The 24,084-nt window shown below is 41.9% G+C and overlaps 1 protein-coding gene across 5 annotated transcripts in view; it reads right to left on the reverse strand.

Annotated features, from left to right (window-relative positions):
* Nucleotides 1–1,100: 1,100 nt before the first annotated feature.
* NKAIN3 (sodium/potassium transporting ATPase interacting 3) overlaps nucleotides 1,101–24,084 on the reverse strand; it is a 203,015-nt gene continuing 180,031 nt past the window's right edge. For 2 of the 5 annotated variants that reach the window (XM_053396046.1, XM_053396044.1), the window contains exons 5-6: nucleotides 17,168–17,228; nucleotides 1,508–3,338 (exon numbers count right to left, since the gene is read on the reverse strand). In XM_053396046.1, the coding sequence (XP_053252021.1) occupies nucleotides 3,325–3,338; nucleotides 17,168–17,228 (75 nt within the window). In that variant the 3' untranslated portion in view covers nucleotides 1,508–3,324. Of the gene's footprint in view, nucleotides 3,339–17,119; nucleotides 17,229–24,084 lie in introns of all 5 variants that reach the window. The other 3 variants (XM_053396047.1, XM_053396045.1, XM_053396048.1) reach the window with 2 other exon arrangements.

The raw sequence follows: 24,084 nt of genomic DNA on the forward strand, positions 1-24,084 counted from the left end.
TCAATGGGCAGGGAGTTTCAAAGTATAGGTGTTGCAGCTGCACAAAAATATTAACTCCTTGCAAACACAGAATGGAAATTATATGATACTTGTAAAAGTGCAAGTTCTGCTGACTGAAGTGGTTGAAAAGGCAAACGCAGACCAAGGTGATCCCTTGTATAAACTGGTTCCAAAATGTTGAGGACTTTAGATACCAATAGTAAAATCTTGAACTTGGTCCAGTAACAAGTTGGCGGCCAGGGCACATCTATGAGCAGAAGTGCAATAAATGATCTCGCTGCTGTCACAATTGTACTGCAGCATTTCATACTGCAGCTTCTGGAAAGGGAAGCCCCTCACCAAGTGTTGTTGTAAACCACGTTGATATTTTTTTTTTTAAAAAAATGATATAGTGGCACAGAAATATTTTAATAACTAAACAGAGTGTGTCACAATAGTCCAGTCTTGAAGCGACCAATATCTGAGCAACTGAGGCCAAGCTATTCCAGTCTACAAATGGATCCAGCAGCACCCCAGGCTGTGTACCTGCTCCTTCAGAAGAAGTGCAATCCCATGTAGGGTAGGCAATTAGCCAATTTCTTGGACATGAGAACCACTCAGCCCCAGAGCCTCTGTCTTGCCAGGCTTCAAGCTCAGTTTATTTTCCCACATTCAGGAGCCGGCATAGCCCCTTCTGATACAGATATTACAGAAAAATAGAACTGAGGGTCATCAAAATGATTATGGCACCTTGCCCCAAATCACTCAAATGACTACTCTTAATGGCTTCATGTAGATGTTAAATAACTTTGGGGGATAAAATACAGTTGTGCCCTGTGCTACCCCATAGCATATTTGCCAGGGAACAGAGCAGCAGTTTCCCAGAGCTATTCTCCTGACTCAGTGTGGGGAGTACAATGGCAGCTAAAGAGGATGTTTCCCATCTCCAACCACATTAAAGGATTTGCAGCAATCTTTCTCTTGCTCATTCATGGGTACCTGCCCTAATCTGCAGCATAGAAAGGTTCTTGACCTGCTTGCCATTAGCATCAACCCACCCTGAAATATTTTAATACATAACAGCAAAATTACAAAATATTAGTCATAACCACCAATTGAGAAAGGATATAATCAAACTCTCTCTGTATTTTTTGAACAATAACCCACTTACTCCCCATTCATGAAGACAGAGAAAACAGACGTTGAATGCTAGAGCACTAGATGGAGTGGGTTACAGAAATCATATTTGTTGTAAATAAAGCAAACACAAATGAAGAGAGAAGTGGATGAACATCACAAATAGGTTCTGAACAGTTCCGTGTTCCCTACTAAAAGAGCAGTGATTGTGCCCCTGGGAAAACATATAATTCTGCACCCTGTGAAGAACTGATTTTGTAGACAGCTGGCAAGAGTCCCCAGGAATATGCACCATGGGAAACGAGCTAAATACTTTCCTACAGTACACAGAAGAGAAACAGAGGCAAGTAACTAATTCAGATAGTGCCAAATATACAGACAAAAGAATCACTTGTGTGCGTCACTTTTTATACCATTGGAAACTAAATTAAAAAACCGAAAATACCACATTGATGCATATTCATATTCTAACGGTATTTACAGGTAACTTTACAAATTTTTATACATATTTTCATAATTAATGCCTTCTGGTCAGCTTTTAAGTTAAGGGCATCATGGACCCTCAGAGGATCATAAGGCTGTAGTTGGTGCCACCTCTTGGCTCTTTACCCCAGTGTAGTATAAATTCATATTTGGCTCCTTCTTAGGAGAAAAATGAAAAGACCATGTGTGCAAATTACAGTCATCTGCCCTGAATTTCTGGAGAATGAAACAGTGTTTCCATTCATTTCTCTACTGATCATCAAGAACAACAGTTAATGCATGTATGGAAGGGGGCAACCTGGGCAAAGAAGCCATATGCAAATTAGGTTATAAATGCTTATGCATACTTTCTTACTTACTTGGGAGAAAGCACCATTGAACTCAGTGGGGCTTCCATCTGAGTAAGCACACACAGACCTGGGCTCTTACGATATTAAGATAACAAGGGTGATCATTACAATCAATGGGAAATAATTGCAGCATAGAATTCCTACATACACAGTAGGTTGATCATGGGATTTGAAGTGTCCTCATTGGCCTGTCATGGTAAGCTTATGGCTCATGGCTTATGGCTTACCATGAACATGAAGATTGCTCCTTTGCAAGTGGGAGCAACAAACCACAATCCTTAACATATGAACATGGTTTCTTTCAAAGAAGCAAGCCACTAACAGGAAGCCAAGAACAAACATTGGTTTCAGAACACTTTCTACTCAGAGAGAAACTGACCACCCCCCGTGTTTTGGGCTTCCACATGGCCACTATTTTCAGATGGATTCAACCAGCAAATTCAGGTTGGGCAATTATAGCTTATCTGTAGATCTTGTGCAACATATTCACCCCCCCTTTGGACTTTTTGTGATAAGAAAAGTGGCAGAGAAACGCACTGGAAAGTGTGGGATAATACTTTATTTGTGTCAATACCATCTAACCTCCCTGCAAGCAAATAAGAGAGAATGCTCATTAAACAGTTGTCAGCACTCCCCGCAAACAAGTCAGGATGAATGGTCAATAAACAGGTGGCCTGGAAGTGCCTAAGTGTAGGATTGTGGTTTGTTGCTTTTGCTTGTGCTGGGGGTGGAGCAAAGCAGGAGTGATCTCCTCGTTCATGGCAAACTATTAACCGTGGCTTCCCATGGCAAAGTGTCCCACTGTAAGTGCAGAGCGCAATGTTGTGTCCCAGTTGTAGCTCCCCGCCGCTACTGCCCCACAACCTGGTGCTTTTTGAGGAAAGTGTGTGTGTGTGTGTGTGTGTGTGTGTGTGTCTGTCTGTCTGTCTGTCTGTCTCTGTGTGTGAAATAACGACTAGCACATGCAGGTACAGTATGGTCGCATTAGTCCAAAAATACTGGCTGAATTCTGGGGGGGGGGAACTCCCCTCACCTCACACACATTCAATTATTTCATGCCTTAAACATTAGATATTTGTTTTTTAAAAATTATTTAAAAAGAAAAAAAGTTACAATTTACAAGTGTCCATAAAAGTGAATAATTAAAAGAAAAGTCAAGATAATCTAACAGGAATCCACCTAACAACAATGATAAGAAAAATGAGTCTGTGGCTGATCTATTCAGTCCCACGTTGGTAGAGGAATCCACAGTCCAGGTTAAATGCATGTTGCGTCTCTTCTGTAAGACGGTCTTGCAAGGCTGGTGCTCCCTTTGAACAGGTTGATTCCTCAGCAAAATGTTGCTAAAAGTAATGGACAGCTCCATCAGTGCTCATTACTTATTTCGACCTGAAATGAGAATATACAAGTTACTGAGGGGAGGAGAGAAAGGAGGCTGTTTTCTATATTCCATGAGCTCTGTGATGTTGTCAGCGTGTCAACAAACAATGGCAAACATTTTATTCAGGCTAATCTCCGCAGGATTGTTTTACCACTTACACTTTTCAAATTCAGATTGTGTTTACCTGTTAAGACTAGGTTATGTTGCTGTTAACCATGTTGTTATTGTATTTGAGTACTGTTCTGTTTTAATCAATTTCTGAAAGCAGTACAGGCGTTTTTACAATTAAGGGAGCAATTCTATACCCATTTGCCTTGGAAAAAGCCCCTCTAAACTCAACAGGACTTATTTCTGAGAAGACACATAGCAGTTTCCACAGTTAAGTGAGAGACAAATGTAATAAATGAAATAACAACGTTGAGAGTGCTTTTCTGTTAATATGAGGTATAAATAACCAACCATAGTATTTGTTTCACCAAACTTAAATGGGTGTATTAAAATGTTCAAGAAAAAGAGGATTTATTAGAACTTCAAATTGCTGCTTTGGGTGCCCTTGCAGATGTAAAACTTTAGTTCTTTTGTTTTGTAAACTTTTAGTTTTTTGGTTAATTTTTTTATTTTGGGTCATTAAAAATAAAGCTGTTGCTCAGTCAAAGATTTGTTAATTGTATGGGTTGGTTTGATCAATTAGTTGACTGACCATTTAATTAGTTAACACTGAAGAAATGTGCACATAGGTGGCTAAGAGACTGAGTTATGAATCAGAAAGCCCCGATCTGAATGTCACCACCAAGCAGGCTTCGGCACAGTCATTCACCCTCAGCGCCCCGCCCCCATCTGTAAAATATAAGATACCAATATTAGCTTTCCCTACAGCTGTAAGTATTACAGGTAGATAAGGCATGTGAAATGTTTTGATCACTTGTAAACACCTATAGTTAAGCATCACCAGTGCTTTTTTCAGGGGGTATTCAAGGGTACACAGTACTGGCACCTCTTTTTTTTTGTTGTTAAAAAGTTTGGCCCTTAATGTAACAGCTTCATGGTGAGTATCAGCACCTATTTTTCCAGAAGAAAATCACTGGGCATTACTATACTAGAAAAGTAATAGTTCTGGAGATTTTTAGCTGCTATTTTTGAACAGGGGTGGGGAACATTCGGCCCACCAAGTCTCCCCATTTGGCCTTCCTGCCTATTTTGGCCAAGCCATAGAAATGATGCAAAAATAGGGCAAACCATACTTCTGGTTGGCAAAAATGAGAAACTGAGAGAAACCAACAGCGACAGCCCCATTGATCCCTACTGGAGGTACACAGTGGGTAACTCTTGTGGAGAATGCAGAGCTAGATGGAGCATGGCAGTTTTAACACAGCATTCAGCAACAGTCAATGTGATTCCGAAAAAGCTGTGCTTTGGCATGCCAATTGCCTAAGGGACATAAATAATACATAATATTCTGTGGGAGGGTGCAGGAATGGATTCACCTTTTAACATCATGTGTCAGCCTGTCTGTTGCATAACCTCTATTCATTTTTAACTGAATAGTTTATTTGTTCTTAATGGATTGTTATCTGCTCTGAGGCTTTGGGATAGGGAGCAGCAGAAACCTATATGAATAACTCGGCAGCAAGAATGCCGAGAAATAAAATAAAATCTAAAGGCGCACAAGTGCTTTCAGGTTTGAATGAAAGTTAGAAAATGCCGTTCTTTTCCTCCAGCTCTGAGCATGAAAGAGAGTGGAGTTTTTCACAATTTGGATAGTGAAAGGCCCATTAGCTCTGAACGCAGCAGCTTTCCTGGCCCATTTGCAACAGATACTGATACCAATTATCTTATTGTGAATCCAAGTGGGCAGCCTGCCACACAGCCGACAGATCAGAATCGAGAAACTAGGGGATGGCACAGTTCACTGCCTACCCAAATTGTTTTCTGCAGCTTGGCTTTTAATGGAAATTCACCTTGGTCATTGAAATTCTTCATTCTTTAGAGCCTATTTGCAGTCTGTGACTGCACAGGCACACAAGGTCCCTAGGAAAATTTGCTTTTGTATTCTCTCCCCCCAGAGAAAACCAGTAGTGATGGGAACTATTTGTCCATCAAGCCCCAGTACTACTCCATACCCTCCAACATTTCTCCAATGAAAATATGGCTGTTCTATATAATAATAATAATAATAATAATAATTCCCCACCTTTTTAATATATGTTGGCTTCCAACATATATTAAAACATAATAAAACATTAAATGTTAAAAAACTTCCCTATACATGGCTGCCTTCAGATGTCTTCTCAAGGTTGTGGAGTTATCTCCTTGGCTCAGGGGTTGCATAACTCCATACCCGCCAACATTTTTCTGATGAAAATAGGGACACCTTAAGAAAAAGTGGAACATTCTGGGATCAAATCAGAAACCAGGATGGCTTCTGCAAATCTGGGACTGTCCTTGGAAAATAGGGACACTTGGAGGGTCTCCTATTGTACCCAGCCTGGCATTGGGGTCTCAGGTGGAGATTCAGATAATTTTTTAACATGTTTTAAACTGGATACAAAAAGGTAAAGGGACCCCTGACCATTAGTCCAGCCGTGGCCGACTCTGGGGTTGCGGCGCTCACCTCGCTTTATTGGCAGAGGGAGTGGGCGTACAGCTTCCGGGTCATGTGGCCAGCATGACTAAGCCGCTTCTGGCGAACCAGAGCAGCGCACGGAAACGCCGTTTACCTTCCCGCCAGAGTGGTACCTATTTATCTACTTGCACTGTGTGCTTTCAAACTGCTAGGTTGGCAGGAGCAGGGACCGAGCAACGGGAGCTCACCCCGTCGCGGGGATTCGAACCACAGACCTTCTGATCGGCAAGTACTAGGCTCTGTGGTTTAACCCACAGCACCACCCAAGTCCCTTTAAACTGGATATACTAAAGAATAAATGTTGAAGCTACTGTCATTCATTCTTTTAACATCTTTTAACTTGCTCATTATTGCTGAATCAGAGGAAACAACTCTGGATGAGCCCTTACAGACAGAGGGAGATCTTGCTTCTGTCGCTATTGGGAATAACCAGGAGTGAGAAACTCTTGTCAATCTACAGCAAACCCCCTGAAAATCACCCAAAGATCTTTATCTACCTTCTGCCCAGCCCATAAGACTCATGCCTTCCCTCATACCCACAGGTGGATGCTGCTTTTCGGCCAATGGAAGCTACCAATGTGGACTGCAGAGCCTCTTGCATCTGAACCAAGCCAATGAGGATTGAGCACTGAAATGGCTGATGCCTGAGGCCAGTGTATCTTGGGACGTTCTTACACAAAGCAGGAAAAAACCCCACTGCTACATAAAACCTATGGAGCGTTCATTAGTAGATCGGATAGCAGTCACATAATGTAAAGTGACTCTGCCAGCACATTTTAAATAGTTATTGCACCTTGAGGGAGTTAGAGATAATGTTAGTAATCTCATGCCAAACCTATCTGAGCAGCAGATTAAAATTTCAGTGTAGTTAGGAGGATTAATGTGATCCTTTTGACCAATCTCTTAATTTACAAGCTTTGCAGGCTTACTCAAAATGTTCCAGGGGGTGGGGTTGTTGGTAGAATAAGTGTCAACAAGTCCACCTATGAAATCAACTGAAAATACAGTGTCGTTCAACATGAATTTGTGGAAATCAATTGCGTACACACTGTTTTAAAATTTAAGTAAATGGATAACAGTGTAAAATAAGAATAAATTAAATAATGGCTGTGCCTGCACACCTATATCTGAAGTATTCAAGATAGTCTGTCACTCTCCCCATTCAGCTTTAACATGATATGCAGATATTGTTCTTTTTATATATATACAAGTTGAGTTCCATTTTGAGAGATGTTGTGGGGAGGGTGTCCTTACAATTAGCCAGTTGAGGCACCCCCTTTTTTGCCTACTTTACACTGTTCTGTCTGGGAAGCATATCAGCTTGCTAATGTGATTGTTTGCATACCGTAAATTATTGTTGGCACAGCTAGTGGGCACAACGTGGGCAGGGAGGGACTGTGGAACAGGACACTGAGAATATCTAAATCAAATACAACTATTATGTGTTATAGCCATCAAAGCAAGCTTTAAAAAGACAAATTTTTGCTTTGTTTTTTTACATTTAAAGATGTATAAACAACACAAACCTTCATAAACTATCCAGTGAAAATGGCATCATTTATTCCAAATATGGCATGGGAAAACCTACTTTATCTTGTGCTAGGTTGATCTCTATAGGTGAAAGCTATTACGGTTTCTCAATACGATTAAAAAAAAGCTTTGAAAGTCACAAATTCTGGGGATATAATCAGATGAAGACACAATCTCCTCTTCTATATAGTCTATAGCAGTTCAAACAGCCTATGCATTGAGAAATAGTTTAGCGGGACCTGTACCTTCTTACTACAAAGAGCCCTGTGTGGAGCCCAGCTATTAAGCAATGTCTTGCAGAGTTGAAGAGAGGAGTTTTCCACAACCTGTGGATCACTGCTGGTTGCAGGAGAAACTAGTTGTTTTAGCTGCTACTGGCTGCAAAATACGATTTATTTTCCAAGGGCAGCTGCTTTGTAGCTCTGCAGGAATCATAATAGCTGATATCTAAGTCACCTTAAATAATGAAGGTAACGCTGGAAGGAGCTGGTGCCAGAAGGAAGCAATAAAACAATGTAGGAATAAACAGCAGTTGGCAAGGAGTCTAAGATTGGCCTTTTGCTTCTTCCCCCTTGGTGCCATCAGCAAGCTAATGCTCTGAACCAGCAACTTTTTGTGCAGGAGAAAGGAAGACCACAAGAGTGGGTGGTACAACCTGCAGTTTTCTGCTATTTCCTATCTCTCTTGAAAATATCTGTACAGTTGATAGCTAGGGCTAAAGGTCTCCTTTCATTTGCTGAAAAAAATATAGATGAGTATTACAGTTACAGATGAGTAGTGCAATGGGTCAACTGCCTTGGGAGAGTTAAAGGAGGATGACTGTGTCAGGCGGACCCCACCATTAAATGTGGGAAGAGGAGGGACACTGGCATGGAAGCAGCTGTTTGCTATGAAGCTATTTTATTTGTATCTGTTTTATTTGCTGTGGCCTGTGTTGTATTAACCGGGGTTAGCTAGCCAGGTTTACAATAGAGAGATGTGACACAAGTCATTCAACAAAACAACATGTTCTTAGCTTGCTTCTTCACAGAAGACAGAGCTTCAGGCAGCTCTTAGTTTTGGCTCTTGGTCCTAAAAACCATAGTACATTATGTGGTATCAATGACTGAGAACAGCCAATCCCTCGCACACACCAATTATCAGCTCCCAGAACCTCCCTCTTTCAGTATTTTGGCTGCCCTTTCATCTCCAACACAGTTGTCCTCTGTATTGTAAGTCATCCTCCTCATCACTTGCCTCTTCGGTGGTCTCTGCAGCTTATAAAGAGGAAGTAGCTTTCCTGCTTGCTTTGTGCCTCTGCTTTCTGAACCCCACTCCTCAAAAGTCCACCTGGGCTTCATTCCAGCCAGCTGGGAGCCAAGCTGTCTCATTGTCTTTCCCAGACTAACCACAGATCATCCTCCTCCTCTTGAAACAACTAATACTAACAGTACAATCATATAATATCTACTCAAAGGTAAGCCCAAATGAATTTGATAGGATTTGTTCATGGTGAGAATATAGGATAACAACCATGCTAATAGAGCAACTACTGTTGTTGTTGTTTAGTCATTTAGTCATGTCCGACTCTTCGTGACCCCATGGACTAGAGCACGCCAGGCACTTCTGTCTTCCACTGCCTCCCGCAGTTTGGTCAGACTCATGTTTGCAGCTTCGAAGACACTATCCAACCATCTCGTCCTCTGTCGTCCCCTTCTCCTTGTGCCCTCAATCTTTCCCAACATCAGGGTCTTTTCCAGAGAGTCTTCTCTTCTCATGAGATGGCCAAAGTATTGGAGCCTCAGCTTCATGATCTGTCCTTCCAGTGAGCACTCAGGGCTGATTTCCTTAAGAATGGATAGGTTTGATCTTCTTGCAGTCCATAGGACTCTCAAGAGTCTCCTCCAGCACCATAATTCAAAAGCATCAGCCTTCTTTATGGTCCAGCTCTCACTTCCACACATCACTACTGGGAAAACCATAGCTTTTACTATACGGACCTTTGTTGGCAAGGTGATGTCTCTACTTTTTAAGATGCTGTCTAGAGCAACTACTACTTCTTTGGATAAACTTAGCCTGTGATAAGGTAGCATGCATGCATGAACACCGAACTGAATCGTCATAGTTGCTGTGAGTTAGATCATCTGAGGTATAGAATGGGATAGCACTATACTGAAAACTGAACTAGTTGAAGGCAGAAACAGTCTAATGATTAAAAGAAAATTACTTTTCTGTGTTTGTCCAACAGATAGTTATCCTTTCTGAAGAAACTGTTTGCTGTTCTAAATTCACAGGCTTTTCAGAAAATGCACCCACTGAGTGTTTCCATGCATCTATTTTTTTTAAAAAAGAATATTTAAAAGTCTTTTAAATTTTGCTCCCCCTCCCCCTTTTTTTTTGAAACACACACACACTTTCCCAGCAAGAACTGTACTGTATTGTGTTCTCAGTGGAATATAATAGTGCCTTTTCTCACTTCCAGTGGCATTTAGGCTGAGATTTGAGACAGCACAAGGGCCTGTTGCCTTTAAAAGTCCTTAGGCCCCAAAGACACCACATCAAGCTATCAAATCTGATGAAGAATCGTCCTGGGTGGCTGTGCAGTAAGCTCAAATAACCAGCTGCTTCTCTATCTGTGTCTTTCTATGTCCACATCTATATATCTATATAAAAGATGCTCAGATATAATCATGACAAGTTGTCAGCCCAATTCTGCATGAATCAGCAGCCCACTACTGCCACCCCAGACAAATATTCAGGTACCTTCTTTCACTCCCTCCCCCAGGCCTCAAATGAAAGCTGATATTCTCTGTCGCAGTTCTGTGTCCTAAACAGCAAAAGGCCCAAGAGAAAAGCCAAGCGCTGCATGCTAATATGCTGAGAATGGCAAACTAATTCACTCTTAAACAAAACAAAACAGACATATAAAATATCAGGGAGGAAATTTATCTAAACTGAATCCCAAGATCATTCACTGGTATATAATTAAGTTAATTTATGGTCAGGGCACGTCAGGTGTAGGGCCTGATTAATTTACTCTATCATCTATTCTACTCCACACACAGCATCATAATATGTAATTACCTCTCCACCAAGGATGCTGTAATAAAAGCAATGCTGCTGCTAAGGAACGACTCTTGTGTGGTGGGAAAAAGAGAGGCAAAGCCTCAAAATGATGCTTGACATGAAGAAATTTATTAAACAATACAATCTATCCAACCCTAAGTGGCATAGAAGAAAATGATATATACTAGAACACAGTGGACTTACTGAATCCTTTAATAAACTAATCCCCCCTGAGCATCATTTTGAAGTGATGCCTATATTTTAATTTTGTCTTCATCCTTGCTCCTGCCCCTTCCCTTTCTTTCTCCAAGATGGTGGGAAACTACTTGACTCTGGCCAATTAGATCGTTTTTATTTATTGGAATTTTACAGATGCACAGCTAAGTCAGTTGAAGCAAAAGGCAGCAGAGGAGTTTGTGACAACTTGTTAACCTTAAAGGCGCCACAATATTATTTGGCGAAACAGTATGTTATGCTTAAGGCGCAGCATGCAACTCCATCTCCTGATTTTATTTAATTAATTGGGGGTGTGATTATTATCCATAGAGCAGCACACATGTTGGTTTATCCTTTCCTATCCAGCTGTAATTGGAATGAAAATCACCCCCTTTGCTGTGCAGCTAGGAAGCTTAGGAAAAGATGGCTTCTAAGTCAAAATATTCCCTCTGCAGAGTTCCATTCGGGTGATATTCCTGCAGTCTAAGGTGGCAACAGAAGTGACCAGGGTCAATTCACTTCCCCCAGCAACCTCCCGTGACACTTTCCCATTGTTCTGGAGGGACAGGGACCCTCTGGAATAGTGTGTGAGGTGACAATGAGGACTGAGAGGAAATCAGCAAAGTCAACTCCCCCCATCAGCGGGATCTCTCTGCTGGACCAAATGTCTCCTTTTGCTGGCTTGAAAGGAGCATTGCCAAGGCAAGGTCTGGATTAAGCTGAATATAAATCATCCTCACATTAGGGCACTAATCAATTATCCCCACCTGAATGGGAATTGCAACCTGAGATGCACTCTTGAGCAGTGTCTTGAGAACTATGTAGTCATGAACACACACTGATGTGAATAAACATTTTTCAACTGTACGTGCTGCACAGTTTTCTAGATATTGTTCACCAGAAACCTTTTGCTCTTATGAATAAGTCAGTCAACTGCAATATATACTAAACTTAAGTTTTGAAGCTAATTCATATATTGTTTAAGGCAACTTACTATGGCTGCTCCCAGAAAATAAGTGGAAGGAAATATTGTAATGCCCTCCAGGCCCCCACAATAAATGTCACACATGCCAGAACTTTTAGTTTTGTTTTGAATCAGGTTCACAAAAGCCAGTTATTTGTGACCATACCTGCCTTCCAGTGGCGTAGCGTGGGTTGTCAGCACCCGGGGCAAGGCAAGTAATTTGCGCCCCCTAACCCGTGGATTTGCGCCCCCTAACCCTAACCCCCAGATGTTGCGCCAGGTGCGGCCGACCCCCCCTGCACCCCCCACGCTACGCCACTGCTCCCATCCTCTCATAGCTGGAGGTGCCGGCGACTCAACCTGGGGGCCTTTTGCAAGGAAAGCAGCGCTCTCCCATGCAGCCACAAACTGTAGTAGACCGGCTCTTTTGAGAAGCAAGGCGGCCTCGGCTGAGGGACGTGGCTGGTCTCTGCAGGGGAAGGAAAGGAAGAGACCGCGGGGTCTTTTTCTTCCAGGCATCCGTCCAAGAAGGAGCGCCTGCCTCTGGTTTAAACCTCGCTCACCAGAAGAGTTGCAGATCCAGCGGGAAAGCAAATGCGGGGGGAAGTCTCCTGAGAGGCGCCCTCCCTGCTCTCAGAATGGCGGGATGATGAGAGGCGCCCTCTAAGGGACAAGAGACCCGGGAAATCCACCTCCCACTGAACTGAGCTGGGGGGGGGGTTAATTGGAAAGAGGATCGCAGCTTCCTCGAAGGGAGCCTTTGACCTTGGAGCTTGCTGCTGGCAGGGTGGCTTTTTGCGGTCGCCCCAATTTGGGGCGCAAATACCCGGCGGCTTCGCCCCCAACCCCCGCGAATATGCGGCTTGGGGGGCGCGCGCGTGTTTCCACCTGACTCTCTCCCTCGCCCCCTCCCCGGAGCGTTGCAGTGAGAAAGGGAGAGTCTCCCGCTTGGCTGCCGCTGTTTCTCTCCACGTGTCCGCCGCCAGAGGCAGCAGCGTCGGCGGCAGGCGGCCGTGCCTGTGCGAGCAAGTCTGGTGGCGGAATGGTGGCGAGGTGCTGCGGCTGCTGCCGGGCCCTGGCGGTGGTGCCTCCCGGCGCGCTCTGCCTGGGCGCGGCGCTCAGTGGGCTCTTCAGCTTCGGCTTCTTGGCCTGGTGCTACAGCCTGCGCCCGAGGCTCTTCGGAGACTCCGGAGGCGGCGAGCGCGCCCCCCCAGATGTTGCGCCCGGTGCGGCCGGCCCCCCCTGCACCCCCCACGCTACGCCACTGCTGCCTTCCACTGTACCTATCAGATTTGTCCAGTTTATGGAACACCCACATAATATGAGGTTAGTGGGAAAATTGGGACATGTTCTGCTCCCTAGGAATATGGACTTAAAAAGTAGTATCTCGGACACGGAATATGAAGGATACAGCTGGCGTGGAAGTGCCCAATGTCTGTTAGTGTAGAAGCTCTTTTCAAAATACTACTATGCTGTTTACTTCAAAATCCAACCAACTCTAGCAACACTGTTAATGAGAACAGCAGGTTTGATCTAGATTAGGTTAGTCTCACTGAAATCAACAGGATAAGTTAATCATCATAAACTTAAGTCCTGTTGCTTTCACTGGGGCTAAAGTGTGCCTAACTTAGTCTGGATCCAACTTGTTCTTGTTAATGTGAATATATTCATGAAAATGCTTTTTTTAATTAAAAGTTATTGAGAGGAAGGGTGCATAATACCTAGCTGTATAAATATTGAATGGAACAACTAAAAACAAACCTCACTTTATTTAGAATGTTAACAACAGATGGCTGGTATTCATGTGTAAATTCTGCATTATATTTCATTTAGTGCAGTCAAATATTGCAGCTTGAGAGGAAGGGCAATAATGTATTATGTGTTAATTAATACTATAACAGCTGGCTATTTCTCTATGGGTGTCAGAAGATTCTGCTATTATGCAACATTCTCCTTCGAGAATTGGCAAAGAATGATATGGGGGCTCCTAGAATATATTAACTTTAAATAATAGCTTGATATAAATTACACTGTGTAACGAATTTAGGAACTGTGACTTCTATTCCTGGACATTAGAAGAATCTTTTTGATTTCAACTGCTTTTAGGGGCTTAAAAGGTACCTCTACATTGAGGAGCCAATTATGTTTGCAGATTATTTTGTCCATGCCTTTGAACTCAAACGCAACAACAACGCCATATGTACCTCAGGATGCACATATGAAAATGCAGTTAACTTTTATTGAAACAATGGGACATTAAAATGTATCAGTGGCCCCAAGTAAAGAACATGTAAACTTTTTTCTCCAGTCGCCTATGACATGTATATGTAAAGCTAAATCATATTCCATTCTCCCATTCCATTCCAGACTGCTCTCAGCCTACCATTTGGCAAGATAATAAGTTTCTGAGTTTGTTTTCTGTCTGCTCTGAGTGTAATTTTAATTCTATATATAGCACAGGTTAAGATTAATACAGATACAAATGAAAGGCTGACAAATTAAAGGAAGTAATTAATATAAACAGACTTTGTTGTTAGTGGGAGAATACAAGTGTGTTGCTGAAATGCTTATTTAACATGTCCCCCACCCATTATAATCCTTTTGAGCTACAATAATCTTTATACTGGACTGATGCATCCTTCCAAATATATGAGCGAAGGTAATGGGAGAACAATAACCTATGGGAACTGGATCTGATAGAAGAGTCACTAAAAGGGCAAGAATCTGCATTTCATCTCTTTTCTAACCAAACACATTATCCCTTTCTCTTTCTCATGAACATGTGCACACATATATTTCTGAGGATAGTGGGAAGTGAGAGGAAATATATGCTCTCCAAACTTTTACTCCACCTTCCCTTCAGCCTACATGTGCCACCCCTGGTAGCACACCACCCCAGTTACTCCATGGAGCTTGTTGGCGCGACTACTAAGAAACCACTCAAGCCATGGCATTTCATCAAATAGTGTGTCTGGCAAACAGAATGCTTGACAAACACTTAGACCTCTCACATTGGGCATTAACACATTTAACAAAGAGGAGCTTGGACAGGAAAGGGGAGCAATTTCCAGCAGGGAAAATAGTGTGGGGAAAGGATTAACCTCCATACCCCTGAGTCATGGTCCTGACCAGGATCTAGCTCTTCTCCAATGGCTGCTTTTTCAAAGTATGTGCAGGGAGACAAACTACACAAAACACTGGAGAGCCAAGAGATCTATACATTTAAGCAAGCAACAGCTGTAGTAAAGACATACAGTACTTCAGCTCAGAACCATAGTGCTGAGAGGCAATGAATTAATATTTTTGTCCAGTGTTATTTTGCCAAGTGAAACAAGGAGCCTACTATTGCTCCATTGAGGAAAATGGATGTGTACACAGTTCTACAATATTTCAGAGAGCCATTTTTCTGAGTGTTACTTACTACCTGGGATTCATTAATGGGAAATGAACCTGGGACTGCATACATATGTTGTGACCACTGAATTACAAGCCATTTGAAATAAATAATGAAAGGTGTCCCCATATGAGACAAAAACTAGAAGAGCAATCACTTTAAACAACATTCCTTTATTGCCTTTTGGAATGCATTCATTGGCTGATCCTCAACCATATCCCTTTAAGCCCTGCACGGCAATGAAAGAGGTGGCTGTTATTAATTTTTAAGCCTTCCTGCCAGGTTTCAGACCAATAACTTCCGTGAACTGAATAAGGCAAGGATATTTCATTAAGGAAAGTCTTAAAGGCCAGTGCCCATGGGGCCCCTTCTTCACTAGACATTTAAAGTATCATCACACATCATGGCTTCCCCCAAAGAATCATGGCAGATGTAGTTTGTTAAGGGGACTGAGAGATGGTAGGAGACCCTCATTCCCCTCACAGAGCTACCATTTGCAGAGTGGAATTATGGTGCTGGAGGAGACTCTTGAGAGTCCCATGGACTGCAAGAAGATCAAACCTATCCATTCTTAAGGAAATCAGCCCTGAGTGCTCACTGGAAGGACAGATCGTGAAGCTGAGGCTCCCAATACTTTGGCCACCTCATGAGAAGAGAAAACTCCCTGGAAAAGACCCTGATGTTGGGAAAGATTGAGGGCACAAGGAGAAGGGGACGACAGAGGACAAGATGGTCGGACAGTGTTCTCGAAGCTACCAACATGAGTTTAACCAAACTGTGGGAGGCAGTGTAAGACAGGAGTGCCTGGTGTGCTCTGGTCCATGGGGTCATGAAGAGTCGGACATGACTAAATGACTAAACAACAACAACAAATAAAAATCAACCCCTCTTCCCTGGGATCTCTGGAAACTGGAGCTCTGCCAGGGCACCCTTTACAAACCACAATCCTCAGGATCCTTTGGGGCAAGTCATGACTGTTTCAAGTGGTATAATAGTGTTTTCAACATTTAGCGAAAATGGGGTCTTGGCTGACAATGCTGGAATTAAGCTGTAAAACTATACAATTTTGATGGTTTCCAAAGCTGTGTATCTCTTATATTTAGAGTAAAATCCAGCTGTTATAGATCCTTATGTAGCACAGAGACAAAAGACAGACTACGAGCCAAAAATCATCCATTCCCAAGGATCATGCTGACCCAGAAGACAGTTAGAACAGTGATAAACGTGGTAAGGATGTCAGAGCATTCATTTCAAAGAATTGGTACAGTCATGAGGAAATTGGATCTTTAGGGATGCTAGAATTGTTTTCCATTCCTTCATATTATGCTCACTGTGGAATCATCTGTCATATGCTCCAACTTTTCAGGAACGAGAAAAATGTGCCTCAAAAACTGCAGGTCAAAGTGGGAAGGAAGATAGAGGGGGATAAGTGGATGGCTGGGAGGTGGGGATTCAGACATCCATATAAACACATAGAAAGGACACATAATGGTAATTGCAGGGTCACATTGGCTAGTTCTTGCCTGCCCCCTGCAATGCACAGTGCAGCCACATATCCTGACGTCTGTGCAATCACCAAGAGTCAAGAGCTTCTATGCACCGGATGCTGGCTGAATGTGTGGGCAGTGGGGCTGCAGCCACAGTACACAGTGGTGGGGTGGAGCTGGTGCATGAAAGCCCCTCACATATTCTTTCAATGTGTGGGGGTGCTCTCTGGATCTCGCACACGCCAGAATCACATTGCATTACAAGAAATTGCCACTGCAATGGAAAACATAGCTTTCCCAATATCACTGATAATCACCGTTAACCAAGTTGGCATGCCAAGTATCAATGAAACTGTAGGCACATTTCAGGAAAACGTTGGTTGTGTAAGCCTTTGCAAAGCACATGCACACTTCCTGCAGAAAAAGGACTGATTTAGGACAAAGCTACCGGTGATCAATGAAAGGATGCCTTTTGCAAATATAAGCCACCAGTTCTGAGCAGTTGGCTGTAGCGTAATACTAAATCTCACCCCAGCATTGTGGCTCCAGTGATGGGTAGGTGTGTATTCAGTACTTACAGCTGTCCTCTTCCTCCATGAAAATGCTGATCACGTAACAGGCATAAACAAAGCCAATCAACTGTGGGAAAACAAAAGGAGAAAACCCATTAGTTGTAACTTATGCAGCAGTGTTAAGGCTGCAGTACAATATCATTTACTTTCATTTTCTTAATTTACTATTATTATTTACTTTTAAAAAATGCATTGCTAGAACAGTCCCGAATTCAAACATGCAGGCACTTTCAAGAACAACACCAGTTTTTAAAAATAAATGTTTTGGCCTGAGAATGCCGTACACACTAAAAGCCCATTGAAATTAGTGGCATTTAAGAGCATTGGTGATTAAGCGTCATTTGTTTTCTTGGGATGCAGGCACAGTGAATTCTCAAGTTTGCCAGCACTGTTTTTGACTGGTGTTTGATTTGGAATCTAGGGCAAAACTTTCTGTGAACTATAACTTTTCTTTTTCTAGTCCTCATGGCTGCAGTGGGTGGGTGGATTCAAACATCTGCAGCCAGTATCTTCAGAAAGGAATGGAAAGCAAAACCAACTTGAGAGGTACTTGACCTCAATAAGTGTTTAGCATTGTTTCAAAATTGTCTGCTACATGCAGGTATTATATAACAGATTTCAAACACTCATTGTTTCAGGCATTTAACTTAGTTGCAAATGCCATGTTCTGATGTGATTCATAAGCTCCAGAAAATTCTTACTGATGGATTTTGGAAACTATCTCAAATACTTTCAGAATCCTAAGGGATGAACCAGACACATTGTGACAATATTTTGAATAAGGTGGTATTCTAAAAACTCACTTAACCTTATACCACTGTCATATGTGCTTCAGGACAAGAGCTTAGGGAATCTAGTTGTTTGTCTTCCAACAATGACAAAATGTTTCCTTAGCTGCAGCCAAGAAAAGAAGCCTTGTCACTGGGCAAACAATACTTGTTAGAAGAGAGTGCCCCAGATATGTGATAAAAAAATCCAAAGGCAGAACAGCTCTCAGAGTGTTCTCACGCAGTGCTAATCTTGGGTTGTAGGAGACTAATAGCGCAATCCTAACAATTTCTAATCAGAAGGAAGTCCTACTGAATTCAGTGGGGCTTATACCTAGGCATGTAAGGGTGGGGATTGTAGCCTAAGTCATATTCAGGGAGGGCCCACTGAAACCAATGGACTTAAGTGTGAATTTAAATTCATTGACCTCAATGGATCTACTCAAGAGTTTGACTTGTTTTTATTTATAATATTTCAAAAATCTCTATGTAGTGTATGGTCTAAAAAGCAAACAAACAATAAATCATTTAAACAAGAACAAAACTACAACCTATAACAAAAAGTAAAAGAAAAACAGTAGTAGTAGTTGTAGTAGTAGTAGTAAAAATTGTATACTGCTCTATACTCACAGATTTCAGGGTACTACACAGGATAAAATCATATGAAGGCAAATATAACAGACAATCTGAGGATTCAAACATATTATACAAATCTCTTTCTACATAGCAATGCCAAGATTTGTCCGAACAAATATATTTTTCCTAAAATAATACTGTTCTCAGCTTGAAGGACAATGAGTCAGTTCAAGAAAGCATTAAGCACTTAGTGCCCTGAGTAATTTCATATAGTCAGAGCAGGGGACATGAAGGTTGGTATGCTTTATGCTACTAAATAATTACTTAGACCTGTTTGATAAAGGGATCATTGTTTGAACTGTGTTTTCTCTTTGCATGTTGATCTTGGCCTACAAAAATTCCTAAACAAAAGTGATTCAACATTTGTAGTTGTAGCTGTCAGTTGCAGATGTTATTGACGTGACATGGAACATCGACCTTGCAAAAGTTCTATACATAGATTTCATCTTCTGAATTGGCCATTTAAGTGCTGTCCTTTCCCTACTGCCACCATGGACTCCAATTCCCAACTTACCAGAAACGGAGAGAGAGAGAAACCCTGAACACTTTCCTTATAAACAGAGTTTATGTCCACTAATACTTAGTTGAAGAAATCAGACACACCAGTAATTAGATGGGTGACTGCTATTTGAGCAAGTTGTGCACACTGAATGACTTCCCTACCCAATGGCAAATGTTAAATCCTGCAAATGTAGATATTAAAGGGGGTGGGGTGGGGGAGTCCACAGCTTGAATGTTATTAGAAGGAAATTCATTAAGATATTCCCTTTTGCTTTATTAATGGCAATAAAATATTTATTCCTACAAATTACTTTTGGTATCTTGATTAACCCAACTGATGCTTGATTAATAAGGCTGCACTCACAAAAGCCCATCTAACTGTTAGGTTAATCACCAATTTGCAGTGGGCCAATTGGTGTGCACTGCTTGGTTTATCGATGTCTTAATGAAAATAGCCTTCCTTGGCAATTTGCCCAGCCTCAATTGGAAGAATGTAACTTGTATTCACTGATAACAAAAGAGAATGTGATGCACCCAATTATTCACAGATAAGTTTGAGACCATCTTGGGGTGGAATAAAGTTTAACTGCAATGACTAAAATAGTAAAGTTTTAAGAAATGTGATTGAGTCTTAACCATTAAAAATAGGCTCCCGCCTCTTCCTGAACATTATCTTCTATTCCACACACTCCTGATGATAGACCCCAAATATTCCCCAACCCACCATTTGCTTGATTTAGAACTATGGTGAATTAACACAAACAATATCTTGTGGCTCAGCGATATCCATTTCTTGGGGGTAGCCCTTCAGATGCTATTGAACGGCAACTCTCATCAGCCCTAGCCAGCACAGACAACAGTATGGGATGATAAAAGTTGTAGTCCAACATTGGGAGGGAACCATATTGATTACCCCTCCACACCATTTACTCACATAAAATGCTCATTGTTACTTACTTATTCAAACCTTTATTAGGCATTATACAAATAAAACGATAAAAGAGAAAGTAACATATAAAAGCCTTGAGATATATACAGAAAGGCAGCAGTTGGCTACATACATATATATATATATACATATAAAATCAGTGGTTTTCCTTGCTAACCCGCTCCTTGGAGGGCTACTACCAAAAACTCGGCTACCCCCGCTGTTACCCTTTGGTCAACGTCGGATAGGCAGAATCCCACACATTCACCTTGTTGGGGCTCCAGACCACCCAAAAGAGGGGACAGCACGCGTTGACGGAGCGTACTGTACAATGGGCACTGAAAGAGAATGTGCTCTACCGTGTCCGGGACATTCATAAAACATCTGCAGAATCTCTTGTTTCTGGGGATGTTTTGATATCTTCCCCTGACAAATGCTGAGGGAAAAACATTCAAACGGGCCAGCATAAAGGCCCTACGTTGGGCTGGAATTATTAATTTGGTGACGTAATTGGCTCTGCTATCTAAGATATTTAAATCATAGAATATGGGCGAACAAATTTTGTTTACAGCTGCCATAATATTTTGCCTCTCGACATCCTTTAGTCTAGTTAGGATATTATGGAAAATGTATTGCTCATTAGAATTGTACAGGGGCTCCAGCTCGATGCCTAAAGATTCAATTCAACAAATAAGCATACTCAGTAAACTGACGAAACTACAGGCCAGATTGACCGAAATTCACCAACAAGGTCAACAAAATGCAGTAGAAACAATACACAATCAAACTTCACACCTACCAGCCCTCTCCCCAAAATGCATAGTCAAAAAGAGAGCTACTAATGGAACTTTCAAATGTATAGATGCAGAGCTCCAAATCCAGCCTCCTTTAAAATATGAAATGACAAGGAAAAACTCCAGCAATGAGACCACAAATTCCTGGCTGAGATATCAAATACTAGCTCCAAACGAAATAGGTACCCCTTATTTAAGTACTACAAAGGGTTCTAACATTGCCGAACAAAAGATGACCTCCAACAGACCTGACACACTGAGCTCAACATCAAATGAAATCAAAGAAATGGAAGTAGAGACCGAAAACAATCCTACTGTCCATAATAGTCCACCAACTACAGAAATTTCTCAGGAGCAAGGAACAGCTAAGGAAGAAAATCAAGAAAGGGAGGAAATTCTAATTTCCCGCACTTTAAAAAAGAATCTAAAAGATCCATCATTATGTTCCCCACCGAAAGTAGCGACAAATGGCTGTATCGGCACAAGACAAAATCCCTCGCTGGACTCAATAACAGAATTAGAATGACTAAAAGCTGTCAACCAGCCACCAACTCAAAAACGGATCCTACGCTTGCTGTCCTGGAATATTGCAGGGTGGGGAAACAAAGACGGAGACCCAGACCTAATGAACTTCTTCAAAGATTTTGAATTAATACTTCTACAAGAAACATGCTCATTGTTTCCTATCGTGGGCCACAATCTCTATGACACACTTTTGCAGCACCACATCTAAGAAGAAGCAGACACATACTCTGTGCTCCTCTAATTCTGTTTCTGGAAGCTGATCCTCTCCCCTCCTCCACACATGCACACACACTTGCCTCTTCCAGGTGAATGACTCCTAATTCAGTCTCCTCTCACACAAAGTTTATTGGGATGAATAGGGCAAAGCTCAATCCTCTTGAGAAAATCTCTCTCTCTCTCAAAGTACCCATATAAATGTGTTCATTAGTGCTGGTGTTTCTTCATTCTGCAGCTCAGAAGCACTCACCAGGCTTCAGTAAGACCCTGGATTTTATATATCACTCTGTAAAATAATTTGATGCAGAACTTATGCAGCTGAGAACTGCCTTACATGATACTTTTTGAAGGCACAGACATGGACAGAGATGTTTTAAGGTACAAAGGGACTTTGGAAAGGAGAGCATGTGTGCTTTTTTCTCTACTTAGGCACCAAGGCTGCATTCCAAAGATGGGTGGGCAAAATCTAAATGTGATTTAAGCACCTCACCCTACACCCTGTAGGGCTAAAATTGACAGGGCAGCAGTGAGGGCAGAGGAACTCTCTATGGTCCTCCATCAACTTCTGGGTTATTCTTTTAAAAAATGTATCGGTATACATTCTTTCCACTTGAGGCAATGAGAAGGAGAAATCTGGACATTCCTGTGTGTGTCTAAATTTCTTCCCAATGTGGGAGTTGATCAAGGTACTGGGATGACTGTGGATCCAAGCAGGTTCTTGGCCCTCTGCTAGCATGCCCCTGATAAGCCATCTTTGTGGCCCAACTGATGTCAGAGTCCCAGTGTTGGCTGGGACAGGGAATCAGGATTCAGGATCAGCAGAGAGGGGTGGATGATGGAACCAAACTCAACTTCCCTTGACAATACTGGAGTTCTGTCCTTGATGCTGGAGAGGGAGATCCAATCTGTTGGATGTTCCTTGGGATGCCCTATCATGGACCACAGGACTGCAGTCGAAGTGCTCCGTGAACAGTTTTCAGATTACTCCCCCTCCAAATGTCAGAGGTGGATTTAGGACAGTGCAACCAGTTCTGCTGCACTGGACACCAAAACTAGGGGCACTGCAGGGCGTCACAAATATGACGTAGTGAATTGAGCAGAATGGAAGGCGAGAGGCTGGGGGGTGCACGCAATTTTGACCTTACTGAAATTTGAAATACCAAAGTCTTCCTCTGAAAATGTACACCTTTTCTAGAATATAAACAGATCTGCCATTCTACCCATCAAGGGTGACAACTTGAAAAAAAATGGGGGAGACGAGTAAGCTCCACCCCACATAATCAATCACATGATACAGCACACAAAAACCATTTGAATGTCAATGCCCATCAACCTGGGGGGGAGGCTAACCCCCTCAAATATTTTATTGGGGGCCCAAAGGGCCCTCAGCCCCAAGGAGTTGCCTCCTATGCTCCCCATGTTCTTTCTGCAGAGATTTTTAAGCATGGGATTTCACACATCTTTAAAATATGAATACTTTTGTAGTGGCATCTTGCTTGAGGTGTGATGTGCTAACATTTGCAAACTATGTTAAGTTTCACCACCTATTTTGCACTGTTTAATAAGAGTAAAATGTTAACTCTGCATGTGCTTCCAAGCAATATTTATCATTTTCTGAAATCTATAACCAGGCCTTTAGTATCAATCAACATTACCAGGGCAGCTTCCAACAACACAGGGGAGGGGAGGGCTGTAACCTCTGAGGGTTTTGTTTCTTTCTTTCTTTGTTTTTTACAATCAAGCAGTGTACAAATTTTGTTAAAGAAATTATTTAATAAATATTGATAATAAAAAATACAGTGGGTTAGATCTAGAGAAAAGTGCATAGCCAGGAGCTGGTGGAAGATGATTACCCCCCCTCCTAATAACCATCATTAACAGCCTATCTGGGGACTCAGAGACCTTTGCTGAATGAGGGAGATGCCCTATAATTGGGTATAAGCAACATCTGCAACAGTCCCTTTCCAAATAATTTTATTATATCTTTTGAAACACAATAATAACTATTCAAAATCCTGCAGATCCTATGTGAGTTTCTAATTTTTCTATTTATATTTTTAATGTTGAGCACTGTTCAGAATTCTGCTGTACATACCAGTGGAGAAGCACCAATAATGTAGTACTGACTAACATAATTTTGGAACATGGTTTATTTTTTACATATTATGTAGAAGATCTTTTTAGGTTCATTCCAAATATCTGTCTTTCTTCTGTAGCACATTGTCCTCTGAACTTATCATTTAGTTAGTGCCTGAAAGTATGCTAAGCTAAAAGACTCAAGTTAGAAAGAACTTAAAGGCTTCTAACAAAATAACTGGACTTTGAGATTAGAAGACGGTGAGCCATATTTCATGGTCTAGTTGATACAACCCATCATTGCCTCCAGCTCTTTAACAGACACATTGATTCTTAATACGATGGGTTTGCTACTCTGTCTAGGGATGTCATGTTGACCCAATTAACTTAATGAACTTTCTCTAGTGGGGGAGGCAGATACCTGCGCCTTACTGGGAAAAAAGGCAGGGTGTGAATGCTCTGAGTTTATGCTATAATTTC

The sequence above is a fragment of the Podarcis raffonei genome, chromosome 7 (assembly GCF_027172205.1).
Source record: "Podarcis raffonei isolate rPodRaf1 chromosome 7, rPodRaf1.pri, whole genome shotgun sequence".
In the NCBI taxonomy this organism is placed as follows: Eukaryota; Metazoa; Chordata; class Lepidosauria; order Squamata; family Lacertidae; genus Podarcis; species Podarcis raffonei.